General features: G+C 41.3%; 1 protein-coding gene across 5 annotated transcripts in view; it reads right to left on the reverse strand.

The window, feature by feature from the left end:
- vps13d (vacuolar protein sorting 13 homolog D) overlaps positions 1-12,823 on the reverse strand; it is a 181,853-nt gene extending 169,030 nt beyond the window's left edge. For 4 of the 5 annotated variants that reach the window (XM_033048438.1, XM_033048441.1, XM_033048440.1 and 1 more), the window contains exons 1-6: positions 12,542-12,822; positions 9,186-9,263; positions 8,611-8,801; positions 5,300-5,380; positions 2,551-2,667; positions 1,872-1,976 (exon numbers count right to left, since the gene is read on the reverse strand). In XM_033048438.1, coding sequence (XP_032904329.1) covers positions 1,872-1,976; positions 2,551-2,667; positions 5,300-5,380; positions 8,611-8,801; positions 9,186-9,263; positions 12,542-12,638 — 669 coding nt within the window. In that variant the 5' untranslated portion in view covers positions 12,639-12,822. Of the gene's footprint in view, positions 1-1,871; positions 1,977-2,550; positions 2,668-5,299; positions 5,381-8,610; positions 8,802-9,185; positions 9,264-12,541 lie in introns of all 5 variants that reach the window. The other variant, XM_033048439.1, reaches the window with a different exon arrangement.
- Between the last annotated feature and the right edge of the window lie 886 nt (positions 12,824-13,709).

Genomic DNA, 13,709 nt, shown 5'->3' on the forward strand with positions numbered 1-13,709 from the left:
TCAGCGAAGTTTTAGTTATAGGTAGACAAGAAATGCTGGAGAAACTCAGCAGGTGAGGCAGCATCTATGGAGAGAAGGAATCGGCGACGTTTCGGGTCGAGACCCATCTTCAGTCTGAAGAAGGGTCTTGACCCGAAACATCGCCTATTCCTTCTCTCCGTAGATGCTGCCTCACCCACTGAGTTTTTCCAGGTATAAGTACATATCTGGCTTGAGAACCATTGGCAATTTAAAAAAAACTATTTTATTTCTGGAATATATATTTGGAGTAATTCTCTAAATATTTCCCCAGTAGGTATGATTAAAAGGGTTGACAGGGGATTTGGGTGTCGCAGGGGAGAATATTATGGTGCTCCATATTTGTCCTGTCAGCCATACCATCATTATGGATCAATTCTATAAGATACTAATTATAAAGGCTAGTAGCACACCAGAGACAAGATTTTAAATTATATCATGTCAGAATCAGGCTAATAATTCAAGAGGCATGGGCTCCAGGCTTGTTTAGGCACACCCTCAAAACATCATCATGTTGTGAAGTGCATGAAGAAATTAAGAAACAGAATATTTATGTATTAATAAATCATGTCACAACATACTGCCCGTAATTTAATATATTTACATGGGGCACTGGTCATAGGAGGTGTTGGTTTAACCCATCTCAATGAAGATAATATCTTATCCTTTTTAAATACAGGTGCACAGCCTTTTATCCGGAGTTCCGGAAACCGAAAAGCTCCGAAAACCGGACATTTTTTCCAGGATGTCGTCTGCACACCAAAGCTCGCGTTTGGCGCCAAACTTGACCCGAAACGACCCACGGTCAACCCAGGTCTGTACTACTGTAGCGGCTGCCTCCTCCCCGGAGACCGGGGAGACACTTAAACATCTGTAAATCATTGCTTAAATGTTAGTCAGTTAGTCTGGAGGGCTTTTATGTGAAGGGGGGGGGGGGGGGGGGGGGTGAAGGGGGAAACTTTAATTCTTAGTCCCCTACCTGGTCGGAGAGGCGGGGAGCGGGCAATGCCTTACCGGGTCGCCGTGCAGTAAGCTCCGGAGCGCTGTGGCCGCCGACTCCGAACATCGCGGAGCTGGGGCTGCGGGCATCCGGCCGCGGGCAGCGCCGGTTGTAGCTCCAACCCCGGCAACTCTACCCCTGGCTGCGCGACGCTCCAAATCCAGCACGGCCAGCGGCCGGACGCCCGCAGCCCCAGCTCTGCGATGTTGTGTGTCGGCGGCCACAGCGCTCCGGAGCTTACCACACGGCGACCCGGTAAGGCATTGCCCGCTCCCCACTGGTATCCCAGCGCTGCGTCGCCGCCGACTCACAACATCGCGGAGCTGGGACTGTGGGCGTCCGGCCGCGGGCGGCGCTGGATTTGGAGCGCCGCGCAGCCAGGGGTAGAGTTGCCGGGTTCGGAGCTCCAACCGGCGCCGCCCGCGGCCGGACGCCCGCAGCCCCCAGCTCCGCGATGTTGGGAGTCGGCGGCCACAGCGCTCGCTCGCTTACTGCACGGCGACCCGGTAAGGCATTGCCCGCTCCCCGCCTCTCCGACCAGGTAGGGGACTAAGAATTAAAGTTTCCCCCTTCACCCCCCCCACCACATAAAATCCCTCCAAACTAACTGACTAACATTTAAGCAATGATTTACAGTGATTCCCCGGTCTCCGGGGAGCAGGCAGCCGCTCCAGACTTTTCAAGCCGCCCGCGCTACCTACCTAATCTACGCTAAAAATCTTCCATTCGGAAATCCGAAAAATTCCGAAATCCGAGATGTTTCTGGTCCCAAGGCTTTCGGATAAAAGGTTGTGCACCTGTAGTATCAAAGTGGCGAATGATTCATTGAAGTCCAAGTAAATAAAATTCATACCTGGAGTTCAGAAGGAGGAACATCGCCCAGTAACTCAGTGTCCATATCCCAGTAAATACTGAAATCCTCAATTTTTAATCTCTTCTTTCTTATGGATTTCTCAACCTGAGAATAAAAGAAAAATGTGGTAAGTAAAGCAATAGTATCAATGTTGTGGGGGATTATTTTAGTTGCAAAGAAATTTGCAATTGTTCATAATTTTATCCTATCAGTGTTGTTTCTCCTAAAGTGCAATGGATTCCCCATTCACCTTTAACCAAGACCACTAAACTCTATACAGATACAAACAATCCTTTCCCTTCTCGAACTGATCTCCTGGTTATGTTAGAAAAACAAGAAACAGCAGATGCTGGTTTACTAAAGAATGCATAAACTGCTAGAGAAGTGCAAGAGTAACTCTGGTGCTAGAGTTAACGGGTTGCTATCATGAAAGTTATAGTATGTATGTATAGAATGTATAAGTGGCAGATAAATGTTTACAAGAACTGCTAACAAGTTTTTTTTTGACTATTTTGACCAAGGACTGATGTTCTCAAGGAACTATCACTAAATAGATATAATCTATTGTGATTTACTTCCATTTACCTATAAGGTAAGTTGGCTCTTTGAGCCAAAACTACAATTTAGAATTCACACAGGTAGCAAAATGTTCCATTCACTGTTTCCATGTGGAACTTACCAACTCATCTTCTGCATTCTGTACAGATACACTCTTGATACATATCCCAAAAGCAAATGGATGTTCAGGGTTAGTGGTATCATCCTCAAAACGCAAATGGACATCTCGAACATTCAACTACAAATGAAACAAAACTCAGATTTTCAGATTACAGTTTATAGATAAAAGCTGTGGTCCTCTACTTGTGCTCACACAATAGCTTTTATAAAAGTAATTCATTGCTTAAAACTGCAGGGTGCACTACATTCAAAACAAATTCAGGCACAAACACGCTGTGATTAAATGGCATCCACAATCCATCAATGATTACATACATTATTGAGGTGAAGAGGTAATAACACTTTTTACACAAGATAATATTGGTTTACATAAAATAAGACAGAGGGACCCAGGGAATTTAATGGTAATTGCACTTAAGGGTACTGGAGATTCCACTCACAAAAGCAATGACAAACATGACTCGGTCCATCACAAACTCCGCAAATTTTTCTGACTGACAGGATCATCACCACCACGCACAAGAAGCACAAGAAGTGACAAGACAAACACCATTGCATGCAGATGCCAAGAAGTGTGTTCAGCTCTGGCTGAACAACTTCTAATCTTGTGTGTGGACTCGATAAGAAGATCATCCTCAATGACAGTAGAGATCAACATGTTAGTGCAAAAAACAAATCTGCAACATTTCTAAGCACCTGAGTGGAATGATTTCAGTTTCCTCCTGAGGGTCCTGTCATAACAAAAGCCAATCTTTGGCCAATATGGAAACAGCCGAGAGCATTCGAGACACCCATGGCTATGAGACACAGTAACATTCCAGCTCTGGTGTTTATGACACTCATCAGAACCAGTTGTAGCTTTAACTAAAATAGCTAAAACACTGGCAACTGCCCAACAAATTTGCAAATTGGAATATGCCATCCACAAAAAAAGGCCAAATCAATATCCCATCTTACTCTTGATCATTAGTGATAGAATGGAAGACTTCCTAACAACACCGTTTACTCTCCAATAAATATTAAGAATATTTTAGATTCTGCCTGTCTAGTCCTTGTTGCAATCATGGCCCAATTGTTGACAAAAGTGCTTGAGGTCTCGAGATAGAGGCACCATGACGGTGTAGTATCCAGGGAATGGAATCAAATTGAAGTTAATGGACATCAGTAGAAATGTCTTCCACTGGATGGAATAACCGTGCACAGAAAGACTGAGATGATCAATATCCAATCAGCTCAGCAAGGGGATTTAATCAGGGCAATGTTCTAGGCCCAAGCAGCCTTTGCTCCTTGTTCAAAAGGGAACTGCAGATGCTGGAATATCGAAGGTACACAAAATTGCTGGGGAAACTCAGCGGATGCAGCAGCATCTATGGAGCGAAGGAAATAGGCGACGTTTCGGGCCGAAACCCTTCTTCAGTCTGAAGAAGGGTTTCGGCCCGAAACGTCGCCTATTTCCTTCGCTCCATAGATGCTGCTGCACCCGCTAAGTTTCCCCAGCAATTTTGTGAGCCTTTGCTCCTTCATCAGTTATCTTTCCTGCAATTTCACGGTTGAAGCATATTTACTTCTGATGATTGTCATTAATGAATGCTTCCTTCCCAACTACTCAAATAAAGCAATTGTGCATGCATTCAGCAAAATATTCAGGTTTAAGCAGATAAAATGGTTGTATGAATAGCACATGTCTCATACAAAGTCAATTTCTTATGAGAATCTATCTTCCCATTAACATTCCGTGGAGCGCTTTAGACTGTTCCAGCTTTATAAACATTGTGGCTACATGGTAGGTCACAGGTTGGAAATAACAATCACTGAGCACAGAAACAGGCCATTTGGCACACAGAGTCGGCACTAACCAACACATCATTTCTTGCAGATTGATTAGCCTCCAACTCTTAAAGCTTTTCCACCATCTGTAGAGCACAGGTCAGGAATAAAAAGGAATACTCTCCAATTGTCTGCTTGCACAGATGAGTGCACTTCCAATAAAAGCCAACAGCTCAACGGCACTGTAATTGGCCTCTGTAAATTGCCCCTAGTGTGTAGAGAGAGGATGCGATGCGAGCTAACGTAAAACTATTGTAAACGAGTGATCGATGGTCGGCGTGGACTCAGTGGCCAAAGGGTCTGTATCCACACTGTCTCTACACTAACTCAACAGCATCAAAAGCAACATAGTCTCTTCCCTTCTTGTCTTGTACACTTCCTTCAAAACAGGCAGACGACCAAGGTTGCAGTTTGTATTATTTATGCGATCTATTGAAGCAACCAAGATATCTTTCGTAGCACAATGGGCATCAATTTCAAAAAGACAAGGACATCATTAAGTTCACTTGCACTTCTTCGTCTCGGGAATATTTTGTTGCTTCATAAAAATTCTCGAACCTTCCACAAAATAACTCTGAGAATACTTTAACCACACAAACTGCACAACTCAAGACAAAAGGCCACTAACGCATTCTCAGAGATAGCTCAGAAGAGGAAATAAATTCTGGCTTTGCATTGATGACAACTCAGGCAAAGCCTTTATCCTTACCGGAATGATTCTAAATGCAAGTTGTATTTTTCACATACATATTAATTAGAAACTTTTCCATATAGGTTTCTTCCTATTAAAATTCCAAAGATACAATTTGAATTATGTATTTTCAAAAGTTACTTAAGTAGATCAGTTTAATGAAAACAAATGTTTTTATTTTGTTATCTTTCATATAAAATAACAACTATTTAATTACAACTTTCCCACTCACCTCCACATTTTCCACAATTCTGGTTACCATGGACGCAGTAGCCGAGTACCAATAAGACTCCCCTTTCTGCTGTTGGTCTCTCTGGAACAAAAGTCACCCTTTAATTTTAAATGTACTTCAATAAAATGTGGGAAATATTACACTACACATTTATTGAAATTTTATCCCAGAAGATAATTTGAGCAAATGTGCAAGTTTTTGTTTAAAAATTGAGATATTTCCTGTAAATAAGCCTTCTAAATTTCTCCATCACTCAATCCCAAAAGATTGAAAGAATTGCATTTATATAATTAATTATAATCCTTATTTTACGTTCCCTTATTTATACGTATAGTAGTAAGATAGTAAACACTTGCAAACCCTTTCAACATTTTAAATACCATTTGATTTTCAACTTAAGTTTTCAGTTCAACTGACTTGAGTGAATTTAGTTCATGTTCGTTAAATCCTTCATTAAAAAAAAAAAAATGAAAAGGCCACCCTGCATTTTTATACAATATATAAATGTTAAAACAAGCTAAGATCAGATCAGCCATGGTCTCAATGCCAAAGCAAGCTTGGGATCCATTTCTTATGATTGATGGGATCAATTTCAAAGTAAACATTAATCTACTTGAACAAGTTAATTCCTCCATTATAATACTGAACTGTGCACTCATTCACACAATGAGCAATCTGTTGTTGGATTTCAAGAGCTAAGTATTAATAACAGCTATAACAATATGTATGATGACAACTGGGATGCAAAATTGACAAAGAAACATGAAATAAATAATGGTGAAAAGTTTTCACAGACAAGAGCGAACTATATGTAGGTGCTCAGTAGGTTAGTATAAGGGTCTCTGAACTTTGTAGCACATGTTAGTAATCTGGTGGCCGATAGATAGCATAGCTTTGTGCAAATAATTTATTTAACAAAAAGTCAGAAGTACACCAAATGTTAACCAACACACTTCAGGAGATCATTGACCAAATTGTGAAATAGGAAACCACATAAACTTGTGTTTGAATTGATATATTTGGAAGATTGCAACAAGGCAACATAAACAAAAAGCTACAGATATTAGAACCCTGAAATAAATGCAGAAAATATTCAGCAGGTCAGATTGCAACTGTGAAGAGAAAGAGTTAAAATGCCTTTTCTTTAGAGCTGTAATAGTTGGAGATAAACAAGTTATAAGATCTAGAGAAAGTTCTAAATGCAGAATAATTATCTGAAATCACTGTATGAAAGTGGAAGGAAGGTCAGCTTAAAAGTCTGATTTTAAAGAGTTTGCAAGATTTCAGGGTGTTCGGCATGGCATTTTCTCACTACTCTCCAACTGATCTCCGAACAAGTTGGCCCTGAACCAGGAAATGACTTTCGTCACTGAATCATCGCCAACTTTGCAATCCCTCTCTGTGACCTGGAACAACGTTGTTTGCCCGATATCCATTTTGTGAATTGCTTGATATCCATTCTGTGAATTCTAATCACCCACTTTGTTTATCCATCCTCATCTTCTGGAATTCTTCTTGGTTCTTTTCATGAAGCAGGTTAGTTTATTTCCGTTGGATTCCTCCATTACTTATGTTCCAAATCCCTGCTGTACCACACTTATTAATTTGTAATATGCTACACCATCCAACTGAAGGCAAATTTCACAGTAACAGGAACGGAGACGAGGAAACACTTTTTCTCAGAGTTGTGAATCTGTGGAATTCTCTGCCTCAGAGGGCAGTGGAGGCAGGTTCTCTGGATGCTTTCAAGAGAGAGCTAGATAGGGCTCTTAAAAATAGCGGAGTCAGGGGATATGGGGAGAAGGCAGGAACGGGGTACTGACTGGGGATGATCAGCCATAATCACATTGAATGGCGGAGCTGGCTTGAAGGGCCGAATGGTCTACTCCTGCACCTATTGTCTAATGATTATAACAACTGGAAATGAATAGCCATGAGAATTAAAAATGACAGAATAACTTTTTCGGAGAGATTTAGAGAGTTTCACAAGAATACAAGCACAAATGATGAATATAGAAACATTATATGAAAAGCAGCAACATCAGCCGATGATTCAATTAACTTGCATAAGGATGCAAGCCTTTTAACACAGCTGAGATTAATGTTAAACATTGGAAGGGACAATGTGAAGACTGTCTACACCCTGTAGGTCTGTGTGCTTGTGGTGTTGATCAGACCAAGGCCCAGATGAAACATATTAAATTATTGAAGGTCGTTTATTAAGGCATTGCTAAAATGATGAAATTAAATACTGAAATACCATCCTGTCTCTTTACAATGGCTCATACAGATTACAATGTTCAGTTTAGGTTACCACACATGATTAGTGTTGAAAAGACACCTCAAAACGGTCAGAAAAATTTAGGGGTCATCAAAAGCTATGGGTGAGAACAGTGGCTCTTATATTGTAGAAAATGATAGACTTCAAAGAGATTCTTTGAAGTAAGTTTAATTTTTTGTGGATAGGTTAGGCATATTGGCGTAATTTATATAAAGTACAAACTAGGTCATGCACAAGGATACCACTTATTACTTCAGAAATAATGGTTGATAAGAATAGATAGTGTAGATTCAGTGCAGGCATTCAAGAATGAACTGGGAACATCTGAGTTTGGCCAATGCAGCAGTTACTTGAGGTAATCGGGTTCGACTGATGAGCTTCCAGTCACAGTGGTCAGAGATGCAGTCCAAGAGTTTTTTCCTAAACTAGTTAGAGATTTCTACCAACATTTTTTTAAAATCTGTCCACGAAAATGGCATGGTTTATGGGGTCGGACATAGGAGGGTGAAGCTGTGTATGACTCACAACAACAGGATTTGATAATTATTGGTCTATCTGGTCACTTACTCTTCTATTCTTCTGATGAATTCTTATCTGTATGGACAAAGTGCAACAAGTTTTTATATATGGTGTGCGACTTTAAATCTTCTCCCAAGCACAATTCTCAGGCAAGGAACAACTGTTCTAAGAACACTCATGATATAAGCAGGATGGGGAAAATCTGCATATTCAGCTTCAGGCAGTGGGCCTGGCACATGAAACTGCAAAGTCCTGAAATTAGAAACGTCTCATTGCTCCAGTAACCTTTTCTACATTACCGATCATCACTGAAATAAATTATGAGGTAAAATTAAAATTGAGAATTGATCTTAACAGTGAAGTGTCAGATTGTCCACCACATCAACAATTTAATGAGTCAGTGCTTAAGTTGGGCTATATGTAGAAATGTATCAGTCTTAGTGGAGACCTGCACCTTACTATTATGCAGGTAGCATAAAGAGCTTTGAACTTACATTCCTAAGAAACCAACCTTCCATTTTGCCTCCAGAGCATTCAGTAATTCACTCTTTCTCTTCCTGTCCAGTGACCGTTCCGTCTCTTCATCAAATTCAGACTGTTTAATTGGTGCACCAATCAGATGGAGCTTGGAGATGGATATGACCCAGGGTTCCACATGAGGCCGGTAGAATGGGATCTGCAACGTTATCTTCCCAATAAAACCTGAAAATATGCATACACGCTTTATAGACACAAGCTAGCAAGGTGAACTTTCTCCTGATCCTGGCTTCACTGGGACCTGTGTTAACTTTAGCCTTTAAAACTCAGAGCCAAATGTGAGCCATCTTACAAAATACTTACATTGAGCCCTCTTCTCTTTCTCCACCAGCCTCCTGCTAACCCGACCAAAGCACCTTGAGCACAATTCTGCCCCAAATTAGTCTTTCTTCAGTAATTACACTCAACAACATGCATTTCCTTATTATGTCCTTATTTTCAAAGTTGAAACATTTATGACATATAAAGCAATACTGAAACTCGATATATACACCACAGAAATAAATGGAAAATATGGACTTTTTATTAATATATTTTGTGTCTGCTTACCTGCCTTTACCTCAAAAGGTAAATCCAATTCTTTGAGGGCATCTTTCTTTAGAGGAAGGTTTTCCAATTCAACAGCGCCTACATTGAAATAATAACACAAATTTTAGTACAGCTCAGCAAAACAGTAACTGTTTGGAGCTTGTTAAAACAAAGATTGTCTTTTGGTTCAGTTTCAGGATTAGGCACTTTCAGATCAAGTAAACATGGTTAAATGTAGAGAAAAATGTCTTCAGTCCCAGTACGAGCTTCACTTTCCAAACTGCTACTTCATTAATACAACATTTCTATTAATACTGTTACAAATTTTGCATCTCAATCAAATATTCCCATGGTTTGCCATTCACAAGTTATTCCCATGAGCGCAATTCAACCCTTCCAAACAGATACATTTCCATACAATTCTGGTCACCCTACTATATGAAGAACGTCACTAACCTGGAAAGGTTTTTCCATAAAAAATATTTATGAAGACGCTACTGGGTCTGGAAGGTTTGAGTTAAGAGGAGAGGCCTAATCGCTAGCAGGAGCTTCCTGAGCGGAAAAGTACAGATATCAGAGCGATTCACCTCCCAAGGTCACTGATCCAATGGTTCTGATTATTAAATACACTTTAACACAACTGCCTCTGATTAAATATTTAAACCCAGGTTTGAGTTAAAAACAGAGGCTGGGGTGTCAGAGGCTGAAGGATGACATTATGGAGGTTTATAAAATCATGAGGGCCAACATAATGTGAATAGCCAGTCTTTTCCCCCAGAGTAGGGAAGTCTATAACAAGAAGGCAAAGATTTAAGGTGAGCGTGGTGCGTATATGAAACGAAGTGGAAGGCGTGGATACAATTATGACTTTTAAGAGACACTTGGACAGGCACATGGATAGGAAACAGATATGGGTCAGGCACAGGCTAGCGGGACTAGCTCGGTTAGGCAGCTTGGTTGGATGGATGAGTTGGTGCTGAAGGGCGTGCTTCCGTACTGTATGGCTCAATAACTCTGACTGATGTTAACTGTTCAGAGCAGTATGATTAAAGGCAGGCCTGCAGAATATCAAAATTATATGGAAAATATTTTATGCTTAGACTGCAATTTTGTACATAAATACCTAATATGCAGAAACTCCAATTCATACTAGTGAGATGTCACAACGTCAAGCTCATAGCTTACTTCCCGACAAACAGTGAAGAATATATAACAAAGAAAGAACATCTTCGAATGTAAAGATGCACTGCAGTAAATTGAGATAAATGAAATCAGGTATCAGTCTGAAACTGTCATAAAGAATAAAGAGCACAAATCTTATCCTGTGGAGCAAACTGGTGAAAAGTAGAATAAACTTGATAATGGAATGAAAAGTTAGTTGACATTTCCAAAAGCTACATGACACACAAGCAAATGACCACTATAATAATTCAGTTATGAGAAACTGATAGATACAAAATCAAGCTGCAGTGAAATAACATAGCAGACAGATTCAGTTACCTCCCAAACTTTAAAAAACAAAAATCAGGCTTTGCTTAAAAAATGCACACCTGAAATAAAACACATGCAAACACATTATGCCACTCAATATGCTCTTCATGTAATATTATTTATCAACCAAAGTGTTCAAATGCAGTCACACTTCTCTTAAAGTTCATCCACCACCACCTAAATGACATCTTCTGACCTGCCCTCAATGTTAAACTTTCTTACCTGCTCAAATAAATTATTGTTTTAATTATTTCACTAAATTCAGGTTTCTTTCACAACTTCTATAACTTCCTGGGCCCATGTAGTCCATGCTCACCATCAATCACCCATTCACATTATGTTCAAGAAGGAACTGCAAATGCAGGAAAATCAAAGGTAGACAAAAATGCTGGAGAAACTCAGCGGGTGCGGCAGCATCTATGGAGCGAAGGAATTACGCAATGTTTTGAGCCAAAACCCTTCTTCAGACAGAAGAAGGGTTTCGGCCCGAAAAGTTGCCTATTTCCTTTGCTCCATAGATGCTGCTGACCCGCTGAGTTTCTCCAGCATTTTTTTTCTACCCATTCACATTAGTTCTTGGTTTTCGCACTTTCTCATCCACTCCAACACACTAGGGGCAATTTTACTGATTAACCTACAAACTATCATCTTTGCGATGTGGGAGGAAAGCAAACGCTGGGGGAAAACCCATGTGGTCTAGGGCAACTTGTAATCCCCCCACACATACTGCACCCTAAGTCCGGATCAAACTGGCTATAACACCAAAGTACTTTAATCAATCAGATTTAAAATTTTGTGATAACCCTAATTTGTTCCTGCCACAAGCAAACGACAGAAAACAAATAGCATTTCACTCTGATGTTTTACAGGGCAAAGCTATAAAGAATAAATCTACTGTTGCAATGATGCATGTTATACGAGTCAAATGGGTGGAGGACAAGAAATTTCATACACACCCCATTTGTTTTAAAATAATCCTTACATACAAGTAGTAACGTCTTGGAATTCTTATACTTATAATTTCTTATAATCAATGATGCCATAACAATCAGATCACTCTAAAGTCACCTTGTTGTGGAGTTCCTCAGAGTTAAGACATCAGCTCCCCTCCCACACAAACCACAATAATTTTAATGTAGATCAGTTTTAATTCTGAACCTAATATCAGGCCAGTCCATCTACTTTTCTCAATGAATTTCAAAACCTCGTCTGCCACTCAGGATAGTGGATATTAACATAACAGTAGAAATATCTGATTGGGGTTAACCATTCCTAAACACAGAGGCAGGCAGAGGATAACAGTGAAACCACATTCACGAGGACATGACGTGTTTCTCTTAATATTTAATAATAGCACGCAGGAGCTTATTGAGAGGAAAAGTACAGCTTAAGAATAAGGGGTAGGTCATTTAGAACTGAGATGAGGAAAAACTTTTTCACACAGAGTTGTGAATTTGTGGAATTATCTGCCTCAGAAGGCAGTGGAGGCCAATTCACTGGATGTTTTCAAGAGAAAGTTAGATATAGCTCTTAGGGCTAATGGAATGAAGGGATATGGGGAGAAGGCAGGAACGGGGTATTGATTGTGGATGATCAGCTATTATCATATTGAATGGCGGTGCTGGCTCGAAGGGCCGAATGGCCTACTCCTGCACCTAAAGTCTATGTACAGATATCAGAGTGGTTCACACCCCACCCCCACCACCCCACCCAAGGTCACTGATCCAATGGTTCTGATTAATAAATACACTTTAACAGGGCTGCATTTGATTATATACTTAAAACCCACGCGTTCAGACGTTACTGCAACAGCGATTTATTACTGAAATATTCACTACTACAGAGCCGGGTGACAGGTTAAAAAAAGTTTCTGAAGTTGCAAGTACCTTTCATCAGGGCAATGGAGAGCTGGTCTGTGTTGAGGTTATTGACATATTTGCCAATGTAAGTGTTTAGCACCCAGGCTGCCAGTCCCTCCAGCATGGCTGGGCTGGGCTGAGCTGGGCTGGGCTGGGCTGGGCTGAGCTGGGCTGGGCTCGGCTGGGCGTCGGTGTCGGCGTCGGTGTCGGTGTCGGTGTCGCCCAACAGGGCCCGGCCTGAGGATCGGGCGGCCGCGGTTGCTAAGGCCGCACGCGATGACCCGCGCTGACCCCCGGCTGCCGGAGGACGGCACATGCGCACTCCGCCCGCCCGAAGCCCGGCCCAGACAGGCGGCGCAGGCGCACTCCGCCATTCGGCCGCCCCGCCCATCCAACCAGCAGGGCGGCGCATGCGCATTCCGCCCGTCGGTCACCCGGTCTGCTTGCGCAGACGCACACCGCCCAGCCCCCGTCCCGTCGCCCCGCCCATCCAGCCAGCCAGACTGCGCATGCTCATTCCGCCCGGTGTTCGGACAGCGCTCCTCCCGCGACAGCGGCGCCACGAGGTCAAGAGCAAGTGAGGCCGAGGCCCTCATTCATGGCACAACAGGACTCCTAAATGTCATTGATCATTCAATGGGAACTTTTTTTACACGGTAACAAGCAGTATTACTAAGTCTGAATATTAATTAATAGTGAGTATGAAGAAAGGTATCCATGCCCTCCAGAGATGGTTTAAAAAAAATATTCAAAATAGACTTTATTCAGGTAATAAATATATACAATACATGAACCATGCGACAAATTCATCTGACATTTTCGGGGGCTATACAAAATATTCAAGTTCAAGTTTATTGTCATGTGTCCCTGATAGGACAATGAAACTCTTGCTTTGCTTCAGCACAACAGAACATAATAGGCATTGACTACAGAACACATGAATAAATAAACTGATAAAGTGTAAAATAACAGATAATGGGTTATTATACCCATACTCAGTATTTGTGCAATGACATTAAAGTTGAATTGAATTGAATAATGTTCAGAGTTTTGTCCGAGCCAGGTTTAATAGCCTGATGGCTGTGGGGAAGTAGCTATTCCTGAACCTGGTCGTTGCAGTCTTCAGGCTTCAATACAATTCAATCTGGTCGTTGCAGTCTTCAATACAGTCTACATAAACATTGCTCAAATTTCA

Source organism: Amblyraja radiata, chromosome 31, assembly GCF_010909765.2.
Source record: "Amblyraja radiata isolate CabotCenter1 chromosome 31, sAmbRad1.1.pri, whole genome shotgun sequence".
Taxonomy (NCBI): Eukaryota; Metazoa; Chordata; class Chondrichthyes; order Rajiformes; family Rajidae; genus Amblyraja; species Amblyraja radiata.